Source organism: Rhipicephalus sanguineus, chromosome 1, assembly GCF_013339695.2.
Source record: "Rhipicephalus sanguineus isolate Rsan-2018 chromosome 1, BIME_Rsan_1.4, whole genome shotgun sequence".
Classification (NCBI taxonomy): domain Eukaryota; kingdom Metazoa; phylum Arthropoda; class Arachnida; order Ixodida; family Ixodidae; genus Rhipicephalus; species Rhipicephalus sanguineus.
The window spans coordinates 216418296-216433394 of NC_051176.1; the positions used below are offsets into that span (position 1 = coordinate 216418296).

Consider the following 15099-nt stretch of genomic DNA (forward strand, 5'->3'; position numbering starts at 1 on the left):
ATGGGGAACGGCGCACGTGGTTCAAAGGTTCCGTTTTCGCCGAACTGCGCTTCACCTGGCGTCCTGCTTCGCTCACGCGGCCGCGTCTCAGTGGTAGTTTCGGTATCGCGTACTGCCGCATGTGTTTTGCGCGCTTGTGAAAGTTGCTCTGACAGAAAGCTCGACAAAATGCCACATGCATGTGATGTTGCTGAATGCCCGAATGGTGCAGGCCGCCAGTGCACGGCGCCGCACAGTAAAGGCGTCAATTCTCAAATACCGTAACTACACAACACATTGCGCTGAGCGAAGCGCGCTTTCCTGCAGCGCTTCGTGGTTTCTCAGGCGCTTTAAGTTTGCTTCACGGTAAAACACGCACGGCGTGCTCCCGCGCTTTTCAATCGAAACGAAGCCCCGCCTCCAAGCTCTTGTGCGCCTGTGCCGATCAGCTTCGATGCGCGGCCGCACCGCTAGCGCCGGCGGCCCGCGGAGCGCAGCCACGCGGCGCCGTGTTCGTACCAAGAGTGGACGACCTGTACATTACATCATTGCTTTCATGCACGATTTCCATTTCATGTTAGTTGATCTAGCATGGCATGCAAGCATAATTCTATGCACAATCATATGGAAGTGATGGTACAGTTATTAAGGCTTGAAAAAACGTAAGCACAGAAATGCCCTGGCAATGTTTCTCACTTCCTCCCCCCCACTTTCACGCCTTAATGACTATACCAGTATGTCTGAACAATTAGCTCAAGCAAAAGCTCTGTCACAAATAAATGGCACAGAAACAGTAGGTAAACAAAGATGCTTGAGTGATGGAATCAAGCTCAGTTAACTACTTCACATTCGACGAATACACTGCTGGTCAACCCATAACAATAAAATGATTTGCAGATGTGTGTGGTTGTAAGTGCCCTTTTTCATCCGAAAATGCATATCACACTGCTTTCACTGTTGTATTGCAAAGGCTGTAATGATGCTATTTTTATTCTGAAGCAACCTCGTGAAGTTTTCTCTGCATGCTAATCGTTTGCAAGGTATCATAAAAATTTTGCAGATTTAATGCAAAATACATATGAGGGCAAGCAATATCTTCCCTAGATGAAAACAGGCCCATGCAGTAAACATTTTTAAACTACCTCCTAAATGCTACACCCAATAAGAACATGCAGCACATCTATGTTGGACTGTTGATATGTCTGCTTGATGTTGGCATAAAAATGCTGAAACTTGGCATTTATTGATATTTTCCAGTGCTGTGAAATCCGAATTAACAAGCTTCAACAGTATGTACCTCATATCTCATATTTTACTGGGTTAAAAAGGAGCCCCAACAATGATGCATAACCAATGTAATTTTATCATAACTTTTAAGTTAGCAGTAAAGAAATTATTAGTCATTATGCCACAAATTAAAACTGGCAAACGTGTGCTTTATATAAATAAAGGATATTGCTACTGCCTGATTGCCATGATGATGAGCAAAATGAGCCTGATTGAGAAAGCTACACTAAAAAGCAAAAACCTCTGTGTATATAAGGATGCTTCTGGAAAGACAAAAAAAGAAAGCTGCTTAGGGGCTATTAGCCTGCTGTTTTTGCTTACCTGGATAAGCACCAGTTTAGTGACAATGACATGAAGAGGCCCTCTGCAGAAATAAAGGCCTGAATCTAGTACTCAATGGCACAACATTTACTTAAAGAACTGCCTTTCTTAAGCCCTCTTCCCTTTCTATCATTCTTTGAATTTTTAAATAAAGATAAGTATATATAAACAAAAAAACAACCTTTCCCTGCAGCTCTGTGCTTTCTGCTGCCTTGTCAAGCACAAGGGCTGAGCAGAACTTGGCAATGTCCATACGACAGGCATGCTGCAACTGGGCATTGAGCCTGTAGTCTGTGTTTTGTTCCACCAGACGGCGTTGCACCATGGTGCGGCACCGAACATCCATTGTAGGTTCTTTGCGATGGTCTGCCAAGCAGTGAAGGGCCCGGGTGGGTTCAACCTGAAAGGATATCCCAGCTGCTTTACTTCTTTCAACACCAGTGATGACAGGCAGTAGCAGCTTAGCATGGATGAGAAGCTGCCGCTCTCCATCTGCTCTACTTCAGTTCGCAAACACGTGTCTTTCCCATTGTATAATACTCAATCACAAGGTGGCATTTTCCAGACGTCTACTAGCATTGGGTATTTTAAATTGGCCACACAGCAGGCATATGATACAGCAAATGCGAAGAATGCTTCTGAAGGTTGCTTCACGAACACCAACCATTTGAAGTGCAAATGAATTCTAGTACAAGAACCGAAACTTGACATGCCCGCATCCGCACGTTGTGATTGATCACCTCAACCAATATGCTTTGAGTCATCTCTAATACTGCCAGGAGACTTTATGGCAACCAACAACTGTAAAAATGTTCTATAAAGCCATCTTCATTAGCATTTTGGTGATTCCCACAGTGTTTGGGATTTGCCAGAATTTTTGTGCAATTTCAATACCTTTATAAATAGAAAAAATCAAATTCAGTGCTCAAACCCTGTATTTCTGATATTCACATTAAATTGAATTGGAAAGCTGTACTATTAATATTAATTGTTAAGGTTTTACATCCTAAAACCACGATATCATTATGAGGGACGCCGTAGTGGAGGGTTCCAGAAATTTCAACCAACTGGGTTTCTTTAATGTGCACCTCAATCTAAGTACACGGGCCTCAAGCATTTTCGCGTCAGCAGATGAGCACCATAACCAGTAAAACGCTGTGGCAGAGCGAAAATCGCACTATTAAGAACGCCCCTACGAGAAGAAGGGAAACAAACAAACAAAACACACACACACAGTGCTAAGCTTGATGCATTCAAATTCCTTACAGGGGCACTTAAGTGAAACAATGAATCAGTCTAGATCGATAAATTATAAATTTTACTAAAAACTTTAATGTAGTTAAATTCACCATCATAGCTTTCATAATGGAGGAGAAAGTCAATCAAGGTTGAAGTTTTATTTTAAATATCACGCCAAAATCTCCGCGCTGACGTCGTGGATTTCAGAGTGTATTTTTCGTATTTAGGCGACATTGGCTCAAAGAAATTTCCTGAAACTTTGTATGTTAAGGCTCTGGCCCCCTCAAAGGAAAATGTACTTCATCTTTGTCAATTAGGAGCTATGTAGGCCCGGGTAAACGCCATCAAAATCTATGACGTCATGCCAATAGGCGCAGGAATTTCAAGGTGACGTCGCCACCTGCGTTTTCTTTTTGCGAGTTTTCTCACTTGGCAATCGTCTTCTCATGGCAAGCATGGTGATTTTGGTATCGTAAAATAGTAATTTACTAATACAAAAATTGTTTTTCTCTTTAGTGTCCCTTTAAGATGGCCTTAGCACAGTCAAACGTCAAAACATATACCTAATGTGAAATTCAAAAAGCAGCAGTGAGACAGGATACGTGCCTCAGGGAACGAACTTCAGCACTAAAGTTCACACGTCAAGAAGTGTGCTGCAGCACACCAACACATTTTTGCTGCACTGCCCCTCATGCGACGATCTAGCAGCAAGTGCCGTCAAACCACTGTCAATGTGGGCAGCATATCAGCCAACATGATGTGGCAGTTGCCTGCACAACGCTTACAGCCAGTCATAGCACATATTGGTGGACAAGCCATGCTTGCATGTTCACTTCACAGTGGAAAACTGTTGCGGTAATACAAATAAGTAACATGCAGGAGCATGTGAACTGTGCTAGCACCACTATCAGCCCCAGGAGGCAGCAACCATAAGTGGTGCCTCCTGACAGGTTGGCGCAGGTCACCACGTGCTTGACGCTTCCGGTGGCTCCGGCAGCGGGCAAAAATATCACCTCCCTGTGGATCGGAGGTGCATGTGCAAATTTTTGACACCGGCTGCCCAACGAAATTTGCTGCTTGAACACCAGAAATTCAGTCCATGAGGTTGGGCTTAATGAGGCACTAAAGGAAAATAACTAGGCAGTAATTTGTACATGAGTTATTGAAGGGATAAAAACGTAGTTTCCTATAAAAAGACCAATTTTCCCGGACGTCCTTGCTGCACCGCCACACACCCTACAGAATCAATAAATAACAGTCTGAAATTTTCTATCATGGCACCTACTTCACCTTCATCATCCTCACCAATAGATTTCAGTGCAGAAAGCAATATTATAGGTTGACGATGAAGAAGAAAGCTGCCATCTTTCAAGCAAGTTGAGAGTGGCCAGTCACAAGCCAACATGGGCAAGGTGTTTGGCATTTGCACTTATGATTTTGAATTTTCTCAAAAATATGGTGAAGATCTTGGAAGCTGCCAGAACATCAATGGGCCTTAAAAAAAGAATGAGAGCCGGAGCGTCTACCTGAAGCTTGGAAAAGCTCTCACTGTGTAGTTGAATGCCGTTCCCAGCATTCCAATCTCTTGTTGCATCTTAAAACAAAAGGCACAGATTCTCACACTTCAAATCAACGTCAAAGTTCGGTGATGGGTAGCTGAGAAACTTCAAGAACTGAAATGACCTCACGTTAAAGAAGATTCGCAGTGAAGCAGCAATGTCGACACTTCAGCCATCACGCAGTACTGCAATGAAAAACTGCAGTGTTTGCTGCAGCAGTTTGCTCCTACGCACAATTTCAACTGTGATAAAACCGGCTTATTTAAAGAAATTCTTCTAGAAAAAGCTCTTGCTTTTACTGGTGATGCCTGCTATGGTGGCAAAGAGCGAAAAATCAATGGAAGATCGTTGTTGTTGGCAGCAACGCGTCAGGCAGCAAGAAGCTTCTTGTGGTTTCTGTAGGGAAGTCAACCTGAATTGTTTTAAGGGGGCGAGCCTGTCCTGAACGAAGCCAACAAGAATGGCTCGATCCCTCAGCAGTTGTTTTAGGATAATGTCCGCACCTTGGAAAGATACGTTCTGCTGTTCATCAAAAATTGCATTGTGCATGGCACATCAAGGCTATACAGCTCAATTTCTGGGTACTGCTCCAGTGGTGACATGGCCAACATGGCTGCTGCTTTCCTGCACAAACTGTGCTGCTCCTTCCTGGCGATTCCCGGATTTAAAGAAACAGCTCTACAGTGATGATTTTCTTTTAAACTCTTGGAGGTTCATAATGTCTGCTAACGTAGTTTCCAAAGATTTACATAGTATGCTTCAGTTCAAGAAATTATGTGGAATTATGTGCAAATGTACCATACCTCAGGACAGAATTGGCGCAATGCTGATTTGCAAGCCAATGTGAGGCTGTAGTCCAAACCCACGCTTTCCGCTTCCAAACGTTCTCGCTGGAATATTGCAATGTGGCATTCTCGGGTGAGCTTATTCTTATGTTCCTTCAGGCATTCCAGCATCTAAGAGGCAAACAAAAAAAAAAAGACAAATTTTAGTAGGACACTGATTGGTATGACTTAACATATCAAAGCAATACTAAGGCAAAACAAGTGCTGTTGTGGGGGCCAATGAATGAATATTAATCATTTAGGGTACCTTACGTACACTCAAAACACAAGCAATACCATGTACTGCACGTTAAAAACGCAAGGACTGATGTGAAAAAACAAATCCATGACCTTGCACCACGGTGCAAGAATACTTAGGTGAGAGAAGGGCGCCGCTTTCCCAGCCCCCGTATAGTTCTCTTTCTCAATAGCCCTCACAGATGGCGCTACCAACTACCGCACGGTCAACGATGCCCCGGCCACTTCGGTAGGTGGGTGGAAGTATCGCAGCCTGGAGTTCACTTGAAACTCTGCTTGCTCATAAGTATGCACATGGATAATACTTTAAATGCAACGGTGCCTTAACTATTTCGCACAAGACGTAGCACGCTGTTATCACATTTAGCCACTTTGTACGACTGCTGAAGCAAAGGACATCCCCTTGTCAGGCGCTCGCATGTGCAGCGACTGCGTTCCGAAAGAAGCGGCATACTGAAACGACTGTTTCTTTCAAAGTCTTGCCTTTGTAAGAATCACAAGTGACCGCAATCAATTCAGAAACCCACAGTAAGACACCTACAAATTCGGAATTTTATTACCTTAAACTTCGTAATTTAAATTTACCCACTGCGCGTAGGTATTGGTTTCACATCAAGCATATCGGTTCCACACAGTGCTTGTTTATACCAGAGAGAATAAATCTCTGAATTTTTTCGATGTGTGTGGCGAAGATTGCACTAACTAGATTACAGATTCATGCGGATGGTGAGCGATACATCACTGCCTGATAAATTGTTATAAGTAAACAAGTACCCGACAACTTAGTGACCTCACGAAAATTTATTTATAGAGAACAAGCGTTCAAAAAGGCACCGAAATTTCCAAACACAAATAGCGATGTGCAGAAAGCATAGTTATGTAATGAATAACACAAATTGAACAAAAGTTAGGATTTCAAATGTTCATTGGGTCACAAAGCTCTCACACAAGCTTCGACATCTTCCGCAAATCCTGGCTTTTCTTGGCTTGGTTATTCTTGAGTTGTCGGCAATACTGCCGCATGCGGAGACATGTGTAATAATGTAGCAGCTTGGCTAGCATATCCTCTCTGTGGAGAGCACATGGAAACGTGAAATTAAAGTTTTCCAGAATAGCATCTGTCGTTCTGTCATAAACATCTCTCTCGCTGGCATACTTCGAGAAATGTTCCTCAGCTTCCTTGAAGAGATGATAAGGGTGAATGTTTGGGTGCTTCAGGTTACCTCTTGTCTTGCAGATCACAAGGTGCACCACAAATGCCAGTTTTCCCTTCGAGAGCTTGTTTGCAAGTAGCACAGGATGCTTCCTTGCTCAGCTTCCCTGTGATAAATCCTGTCACATAATAGACGATGCACTCAACAACAGTGGCATTTGAATAATCATGCTCGAATACCTCGTCACACTCCCACTTTCCGGTGCTTACTAAGCCATCAAGCTTCTGCTTCAGCTCTTCATGCTTTCCAGTGCGCTGTGCTGAGGAAGACTTAAATATTTCCCTAAAATCGGCAAGAGTAATAAAGGCAGACTGCCCCTTTTCTGGTGCAACACAGTTTCCAAACCGTGGTGGTTTTAGCAGCGAATAGAGCGACAGCATGTGGTAGAGTTGCAAGAAAGTAGGGAAAGTGGGATGCTCATTTTGGCCACCCGCTTGTCTGATGATGCCGAAGAAGCACTCTAAAGGGTCCTGGTTCATTTTACCTGTAAGCGCATACTTAAAGTCGCAGTGTTCCAGAAGGTACAGTGACAATTCCCTTACTGATTTTAACGTAACCCGTAATCCATCAGCTGTAGACTGCGTAAGAAAGAGGTCTTTGTGTATGTCACCCCGCAACACTTTTTCCTCCCAATCATCAAGCCACTCAGAAGCCTTGATGAGGACGTCAAAATCTTTGCACCCTGGTGTTAATCCTTCAGCAGGAAAGAGTCTGTTGAGGGCATCAAACATATCATTTAACAGCAATGTAAATTCCATGGTGGGTTCCACATCATACAGTCGCGGTGCTCCTCGACATGCGTAAAACTGCAGCCCCTTCGCAACAGTCCTGCTGAAAATTTGAGTAGCCAGCTTAACTCTCATGCGCAGCATATTTGAGGGATTGACACGATTGTATGAAATTTTTGGGCACACTCGAAGCTTTCCAGCATTTTTCGAGTCTGCTACAAACAGAGCATCATAGCAGGACAATTTTATCAGTTTGCCCTTCCTCTTTAGGATTTTCTTGTCATGCAAACGATTCCAAATGCATTTGAAAAGGTGCGGCACATCTGCGACCACATATACTCTTTTTGATGGATTTGATGGATGCTCAAATGAATTTACCACACGCCCTTTGGCACCACTGACACCTAATGTCTTCCACATCGCCCTATTTGTGGATGCACCATCGCAAACAACGCCATAAATAATAACGCCAGCCTGCTCCAAACGTACAATGCACTGAAGCAATAACTGGGCTAAAAGTGTCCCTTTCGTCGGTCCTTTGGAAGCGAACACAGCTACTGGCTGCAAGTAGTGCTCACCGAACGGTGCAAATGCGAACACCAACCCATGATCAGCCAACTCGTCTTTCTGGCCGATACCCTCACCATGATCGACAAGGCCAGCATAAGTCATGGTTTTTGAGTTTACACACATTTCTTTCCTGACCTGAATTTCATCAAGGATGAGTATTCCTCTGCGCTGGAAGGCTGCCTTACTGGAGATTTTAACCTTTAGGGCTTCGAAAAACTCATAATCAAAGCCACACTTCAGTCCTACCATGTTTATGTATTTTCTGATCGTGGACACACATGGCAAAGGTAGTACCTCATTATTTCAAAGAAAGGAGTAAGACGCAGGGCTTCTAATATGCATCAAAAGGCACAGCAGCAGCCAGTCGTCGGAGTACCTTCTGTTCTTCGAGCTTGTTGCTCTAGCAGCAGAGATACACTCTTCCAGGAGAACAAGCTGCATTGGTGGAATATCAAGCCCTCGGAGCTTCTCTCCGATTTCTTCATCCTGCAACTTCATTAATTCTTGTCTGGTGTTCTGAAGCTGCCTCGCAAGCAGCTGGTTGCGCTTCACCAGTCGTGCGCGTGATCGTCGCAATGCAGACTTCGCTTTCCGCAAAGCGTCCAGCTTCTCCTTCTGATCAGGCAGTACAGAGATCCTGATGTGCTTAGATGGTTGCCTCTGCCGACCTCTTGCAATCCACCGGTCATTATGTATTCTCAAAGTGTCAACTAAGGCTCTGCATGACCGACAAATGGCATTACCGGGTGACACAAGTGGACATTTGTTGTGCCGCCATTTCCTTTCACAATCGATGTAAGCGCATTGCGGAGAGACATTCAGAAAATCTTTCAAGCTTGGCCCTCCAGAGCAAACGTCTAAATTTGCCACAGCTCGTACCATCTCTTCAACTTCAAACACCGATGTAGCAAGTGAACTTATGCCAACATCACTGGGTTGAATAGGCTTGCCAAATAAAAGCAATTGCACAGTCATGTCGCTTTTGATGTGCACAGACTTTCTGTTAAACGGCACACCAGGTCCGTCACTGCTGTTGCAAGGCATGGAAGCGACATTGAACAGGACATCCTTAAACCCGTCGCTGTCAATTCGATGGACAGCCCACGATGACGAGGGAAGGCATATGCTTGCAGCTGACGCAAACAGTCGATCAAACACAGACAGGGTAGAAACGTGGTAGAATGCACAATTGCGGCTTCGGTGGCGTCGCCAACTTCGTTTGCACAAGCACTTCGCTTCGGCACTGCATTTTCTGCGAGCAAACGAGGGTGGGTCTCTTGCTCTGCGGTCTCTTCACAGCGTTTAGCGCGGGTAAAAGTGCGGGTCAGCTCGCCACATGTCTGTCGTATTGTCTCCTTTCGAGGGCTCTTAATCTTTTTTGACAGGTAGCCAGGAGCACCATCAAAAATAGACGGCACAGCATCCTTGGTGAGCCCGGCTCTCCTCTTCCCGGACATTAAAACATGTCCATTAAATTCTGAGGACCACGTCTTCAGCACGAAATGGGGAGCGAAGTGCCTTTCACACACACGGTCGGTCCTTTGCAACACGTGGTCTTTTCGAGGTATCGCACGCCTCCACGCCTGAAGTCTTTCTTCGTTCACTGGCGGCGTGAAAAGAGCGTACTTCTCATTGCAGGATTTGTAGCCGCTGTTGCAAAAGGGCACAAAACACTTGCCCATTATTCCACTTCACACGAACACCAGGAACAGGACCAGCACGAAAAAACACAGCACCAGCAGAGCAGCAAACGAACGTGCTCCACATTGCCCATGCGGCGCGAAGGAGTTTTCTGCGGCGGGCGAACCGGCCGGTACGGGCTTGAGTTTGGCGCGCCACCTCTCGGCACTGAGAAGAAGTAGTACATCATCCGTCTCTCCCCACAAAGCGCTCTCTCCGCGTTGTTCGCTCACCTAAAAGTCTTGCACCGTGCCTTGCACTAAGCAGAATGCCATTGTTGCCAAGCCACTACAGCAAAATGAAGGATCAAAATACTATTAGCCATGCACTTGCACTACATAATATTTTTTTTTTTTGCAAGATAAACACTCTTGCAAAAAGAAGTTAACAATGCGTGTGGTCAGGTTTTGGTAAATTGCCACCAAGGATGTCATCTACAGCACAACTAAAGCTGAACTACCACCTCCAGCACCTGAATATTCAGTTACTGCCAGGCATTAGCTCAGCAATGCAAGTCTGCAGTATATATGACGAGCAACAAATAAGCAAGCATGCCAATCATTTTGCTGCCTGAAAAGTATGTCTAAGGAAAGTTCATTGATTAATAAAGTCTCCCTTGAGTAGCAAAGACCGAGATTTAGAACTTACAGCGCCTTCACCAGGGTGAACATTGCTGCACAGATTACGTTGGTCAGAGGCACAAGCAGCATCCAGTTTTGGATCTAGCTTGATATTTTCTTCCTGAAATGAATAAAAAGCACAAAGCTTAGCACACTTTATCATTTAGTGCTGGGACCCTAAAGTTGCCACAAGTTAATATCATGACATACATAGTAGATTCTACTTCAGCTGTCAGTCAGCAACATTTTGTACCCGTGTATAACGGCCTCATTTCTGTGTCTTGTCTAAGACAATAAGAGAGACATAAACTTTTGAGACAATAAAAAGAAATAGCAGATTTTGAAATTAGGTTTTGATGAAGAATGTGGTAGAAATAACCATTTCCATGTAATGCATAAGGATTATGACATACTTCAAACCCGTGCAAAGAATGAATATAAAGTTGAACAGAAAGCAACTGGTTATTTCTAAATGAAAAATCTTAAAGCAAGTAGAGGTTGGCTTCACTGCAGCACTGTTGTCGGAAACATTTCTTCATAAAATTAGTATACCGTAAAATTCCAAGCAAACGCCCCCTCCAATTTCTCTGCCAATTTCAAATTACCACGCTGTTCAAAAAAAGCCCCCCCCCCCCTCCCCACCGATCATGCATCGCGTCCATGCAACATTGGCCTGCTTGAATCCCATCCAATCCTGCTTAGCAGCCCGACCTCTAAGCGCCTGTTCCTGAAATTTGTTTTTAAATTTGATATTTTTCCCACATAATGATTGCATCCCGAACTTAGCGCAAGACACCCATGACGATTTTCAGGGTTCCGCAAGCAAAAGCATAGCCTTCGACATCTGTATTCCACAATGGTACCTATTGCGACGTAGTCCACAAAAGTAAGGCCTCTGAGATCTAAGTTGCTTAGCGCTGTTCTGTTGTGTCATTGTCGGGTGTGCTTCCATGCCATGATTCCTGCGGTCTGATTGCTTTGCCATTGTGCTGCTTGTGTTTGTGAGCAGAAATAATGCGTCATGCCACGAGCAAGTTCGCGAAGATTTCTGAGCACGTCCACATGCACTCAGTTTTTTTTTTTTTTTTGCGGGAATACTTTGGTGCCGCCATCTTGAATTTTGGTGCCGTTCCAGGAAAGCGCCCCCTGTCCATTTTGCCGGTAGTTTCGACTTGCTGAAGGTGGGCACTTACTCAGGATCTACAAGCCGCCGCGCCTCTTTGGAAAGCAAAAAGAAAAGACGGAGAGAAGTTGGCGCATTAAAAAAATGGCACGTATTCCCGAAGCGTGGCAGCACATTCCAAGCAAGCGAAATGGGAGAAGGTGCGCGTTTGAAACCAAACCGCGCCGCGGGCGCTCTCGGTTGCGCAAGCGATAGCCGGTGCGCGGCGCGCCATTTTGCGAAGCATAAAAAAGGCAACAACGGAGAGACATCGGCGCATGAAAAAAATTCCACGTATTCCCGAAGCGTGGCAGCACATGCCAAGCAAGAGAAATCATCAAAAAAGGCGCGCACTTTAAACCAGCTGCACCGCGAACGCGCTCGGATGGGCAAGCGATAGGCGGCGCGCCGTTTTGGGAAGCGAAAAAAAAAATACAACAGAGAGACATCGGCGCATGAAAAAAATTCCCCGTATTTCTGAAGTGTGGATGCACAGGCCAAACAAGAGAACTGATCGAAAAAGGCGCGCGTTTTAAAAATAAACGCTATGCCGTACATGTACGACGAAAACCCTTTGGTACCAGGAAGCTTCTGCCGTACATGTACGGCGAAAACCCTCAAGGGGTTAACAAATCATGTGAGCACCAAATGAAGGCTAGCCTAATGCATCAGACCGAAAGACTTAAATCATTCGGTTACCCTACTTCCGTCATCACAGCTGTGAGTGAAACTTTGCTACAAAGATTGAAACGTTCAGGAAGAAAAACTGATGAGCAAGAAAAAGACAAGAGACCGTTTCATGTGATACCATATGTGCACAGGTTATCGCATAACCTGAAGAAAGTGGCCAACAGGCACTAAGTCAACCTCGTATTTTCTGCTCCTCGTAAACTTTCAACGCTGTGTAATGCTATGAAAGGTCGAAAACAAATGATATGTACTACTAACCATGAAACGAAGTTCACCAAGTGCACCTCTGATGTTGTTTATGAGATACCATTAAGTTGTGGGAGAGTGTACATCGGACAAACTGAGCAATGCTTTAACGATAGGGCCAGGCAACATAAGAACAATGTCAAAAATGGCTATGGCAGCCATCTAGCCTCGCACTGTAAAAAATGCGCATGCACACCCAAGTTCGGGCAAGCTAGTTTTTTGACGTTTGGAAAATCCAAAAAAGAAAGAGAAATCGTGGAAGCTTATTTAATCAATAAAGCTGGAGATAAGTGTGTCAGCGCGGCGTCACTTAGTTTAACTACTCATGAGAGATCTTTTCTCGATAAACACCTGTTAGTTTAGCAATACGCATGTCCGCAATCGTTGATTTTTTGTGGCGTTTTTTGTGTGACAAGGCGTTTTTGGTGGCATAGCTATAAGTGGTGATTTTTCAATAAACATTCAGTTGGCAGTACAGCGCTAGTCCTGTTGTGTGTGTTCCTATTTTTGTCGTCATTTTTTTCGCGCTGCTTCTAGTTTTCGCATCATGAACCGACTCGCCCAAACCTACAAGTTGTTGCTAGCAGAGAGAGGCTTAATCAGAATTGCTGAATTTATCGTCACATACATCATCCTTACAAACTAAGCAGTGTTAGATCAGTAAACAAATATATATATATATATATATATATATATATCTGAACCTTCTTGATGGCTGTAGGAAGCTTCTAATGCCCAAGATGCACAACACTTCAACGCAACCTACTAACCCTTTGGAAAAGTTCGACTCGCAGCTGCTGCCTGCAACGTGAAGAGACTCGTGGCGTCTTCTCATCGGTGACATCATCCAGCACCAACTTGCTAAGACAGCTCACAACATCAGCACTGCATTGAATAAAGCAGTCACAACCCATTATTTTCCACGTAAAAAATTTTATAGCATGGTATTTCAGATGCACAAGAAAATATTTGTGACTAGAAAGGGTCAATAAACTTAAGAACAAAAAATAAAAAGTATAAACATTGAGCTTGCAGTTTGTGTGTTTGCAAAAGATTTACAGAAACTACATATAATGCCAGAGAATTAAAACTTTCTAAATAATGCATGAAATATTTAATCAAAAGGTTCAATACACAGCAATGAATTCATTAAAAGCCTCTTGAAAAAAAGCCACACAACTCCTTTGATATTAAAATATGCAACGTCACTAGCTACATACAAGTTACAAGTGAGCACCAACAAAGTATCTCCAAGAAGTCAACATTGCCACATAAATATGTATTTGGCTCAACAATAATGACCCTACGCAATGCAAAAAACTCCAACTCAAGCATATCTGCAAAGCTCAATATTAAGAAAGGGAAAATAGACAACCACCCGTTTGTAGCACAAAGCCACAAGGAAATCCATACGGATTTCTCAGGAAGGAAGCCTCATAGTCGCCGAAAAATTCGTCCTGGTCCAAGGTACAAACCTGGGACCAACGCCTTTCCGGGGCAGTCACTCTACCAATTGAGTTAAAGGGGTGGTGCCACCAAATTTGTGGCTTGCGCGTTCTTTGCTGTAAGCGTTTCCTATAGCTCCAGGAAGCATGATGCATGCACCAAGATTCATGTATTCTCACTAAATAATTTAATATCGCCTTTTGATGTGGACAACTTTTGGTTTCGGTTTCTGGGCGCCGAGGTTGGGCAGTGACGTAGAAGTGTAGGAGGCGTGGTCACGTGACCACACAAGGCTGTGACGCACATAGCCAGGAATCGATCGAAACTCAGCGAGTGATGTAGCAACCGATGCTTTGCCTGTACTATAGTGAACTGGAATATATTCTAGTTCACTACAGCCGGTACATACGTTGCGGAAGTGGTGGAGGTCCGGAGGCCACTCACGTTACTACAGCAGATATGGTGTGACGTCACTACAACTTTCGTTGCCTGTCCTACAGATCTACGTCAGTGTTGGCGCGCTAGCGATGGGTTTCGATCGGGAGAATGGGCATTTAGGTACACTTTGGAAGTGAATTAAAATATATTCTAAACGTTTGCTGTGTCCGACCCTTCGTATGGAGTGTCCTTGCATACAGAGGAAACCCACAACAGGCTTGTTATAGCCTCGAAATTTGATGGCACCACCCCTTTAACCAGGAAGCTAGCAATTGGCAGCGCGAGGGCGAATTCATCGACAACTCGAAGCAACTAGACACATATTGCAAATCAGTTCTGCGGAGTCACGCAAGGTGGCGGAAGGGTCAAGAAAGGGAAAAAAAGACAACCACCAGTTACCACCCGGCTTCATGTTATTTGATGGACGCACATCAAAACACGCCGCTGACGCATTGAAGCCCTGTAAAATGCGGCGATAAACGAACACAACCATGTATCAACTAAAGAACGCTTGGAAGTGCTTGAGTAGCGGCGGGCGAGCGCACGTCTGTTTCATATTTGGCGTGTTTCGTGTGTTTTTGCTTTTTCTTGGAAAAAACTACCACGCAGATTTCAGCACAAAATAAATGCTTGATTCTGGGGTTATTTGAGGCGATCTACAACATAAAGTTATTATTTTACCGATTCGAGCAAGAATAAGAAGTTGGCTAATTAAAGTTAATAGTGCTTAGTCACAAAAAAAAAATACAGGTAGTATGTACACACGACTACCACTGATATACAACAGGTAGAACTTTCCTAGAGCACATGGTTTTTTTTTAATCTTGGGATGAGTTAC

The 15099-nt window shown here is 44.2% G+C and overlaps 1 protein-coding gene across 1 annotated transcript in view; it reads right to left on the reverse strand.

Annotated features, from left to right (window-relative positions):
- LOC119371880 (Golgi apparatus protein 1) overlaps positions 1–15099 on the reverse strand; it is an 85469-nt gene that overhangs the window by 10148 nt on the left and 60222 nt on the right. The window contains exons 15-18 of the mRNA XM_037642333.2: positions 13148–13262; positions 10308–10400; positions 5189–5341; positions 1769–1987 (exon numbers count right to left, since the gene is read on the reverse strand). Coding sequence (XP_037498261.1) covers positions 1769–1987; positions 5189–5341; positions 10308–10400; positions 13148–13262 — 580 coding nt within the window. The remainder of the gene's footprint in view (positions 1–1768; positions 1988–5188; positions 5342–10307; positions 10401–13147; positions 13263–15099) is intronic.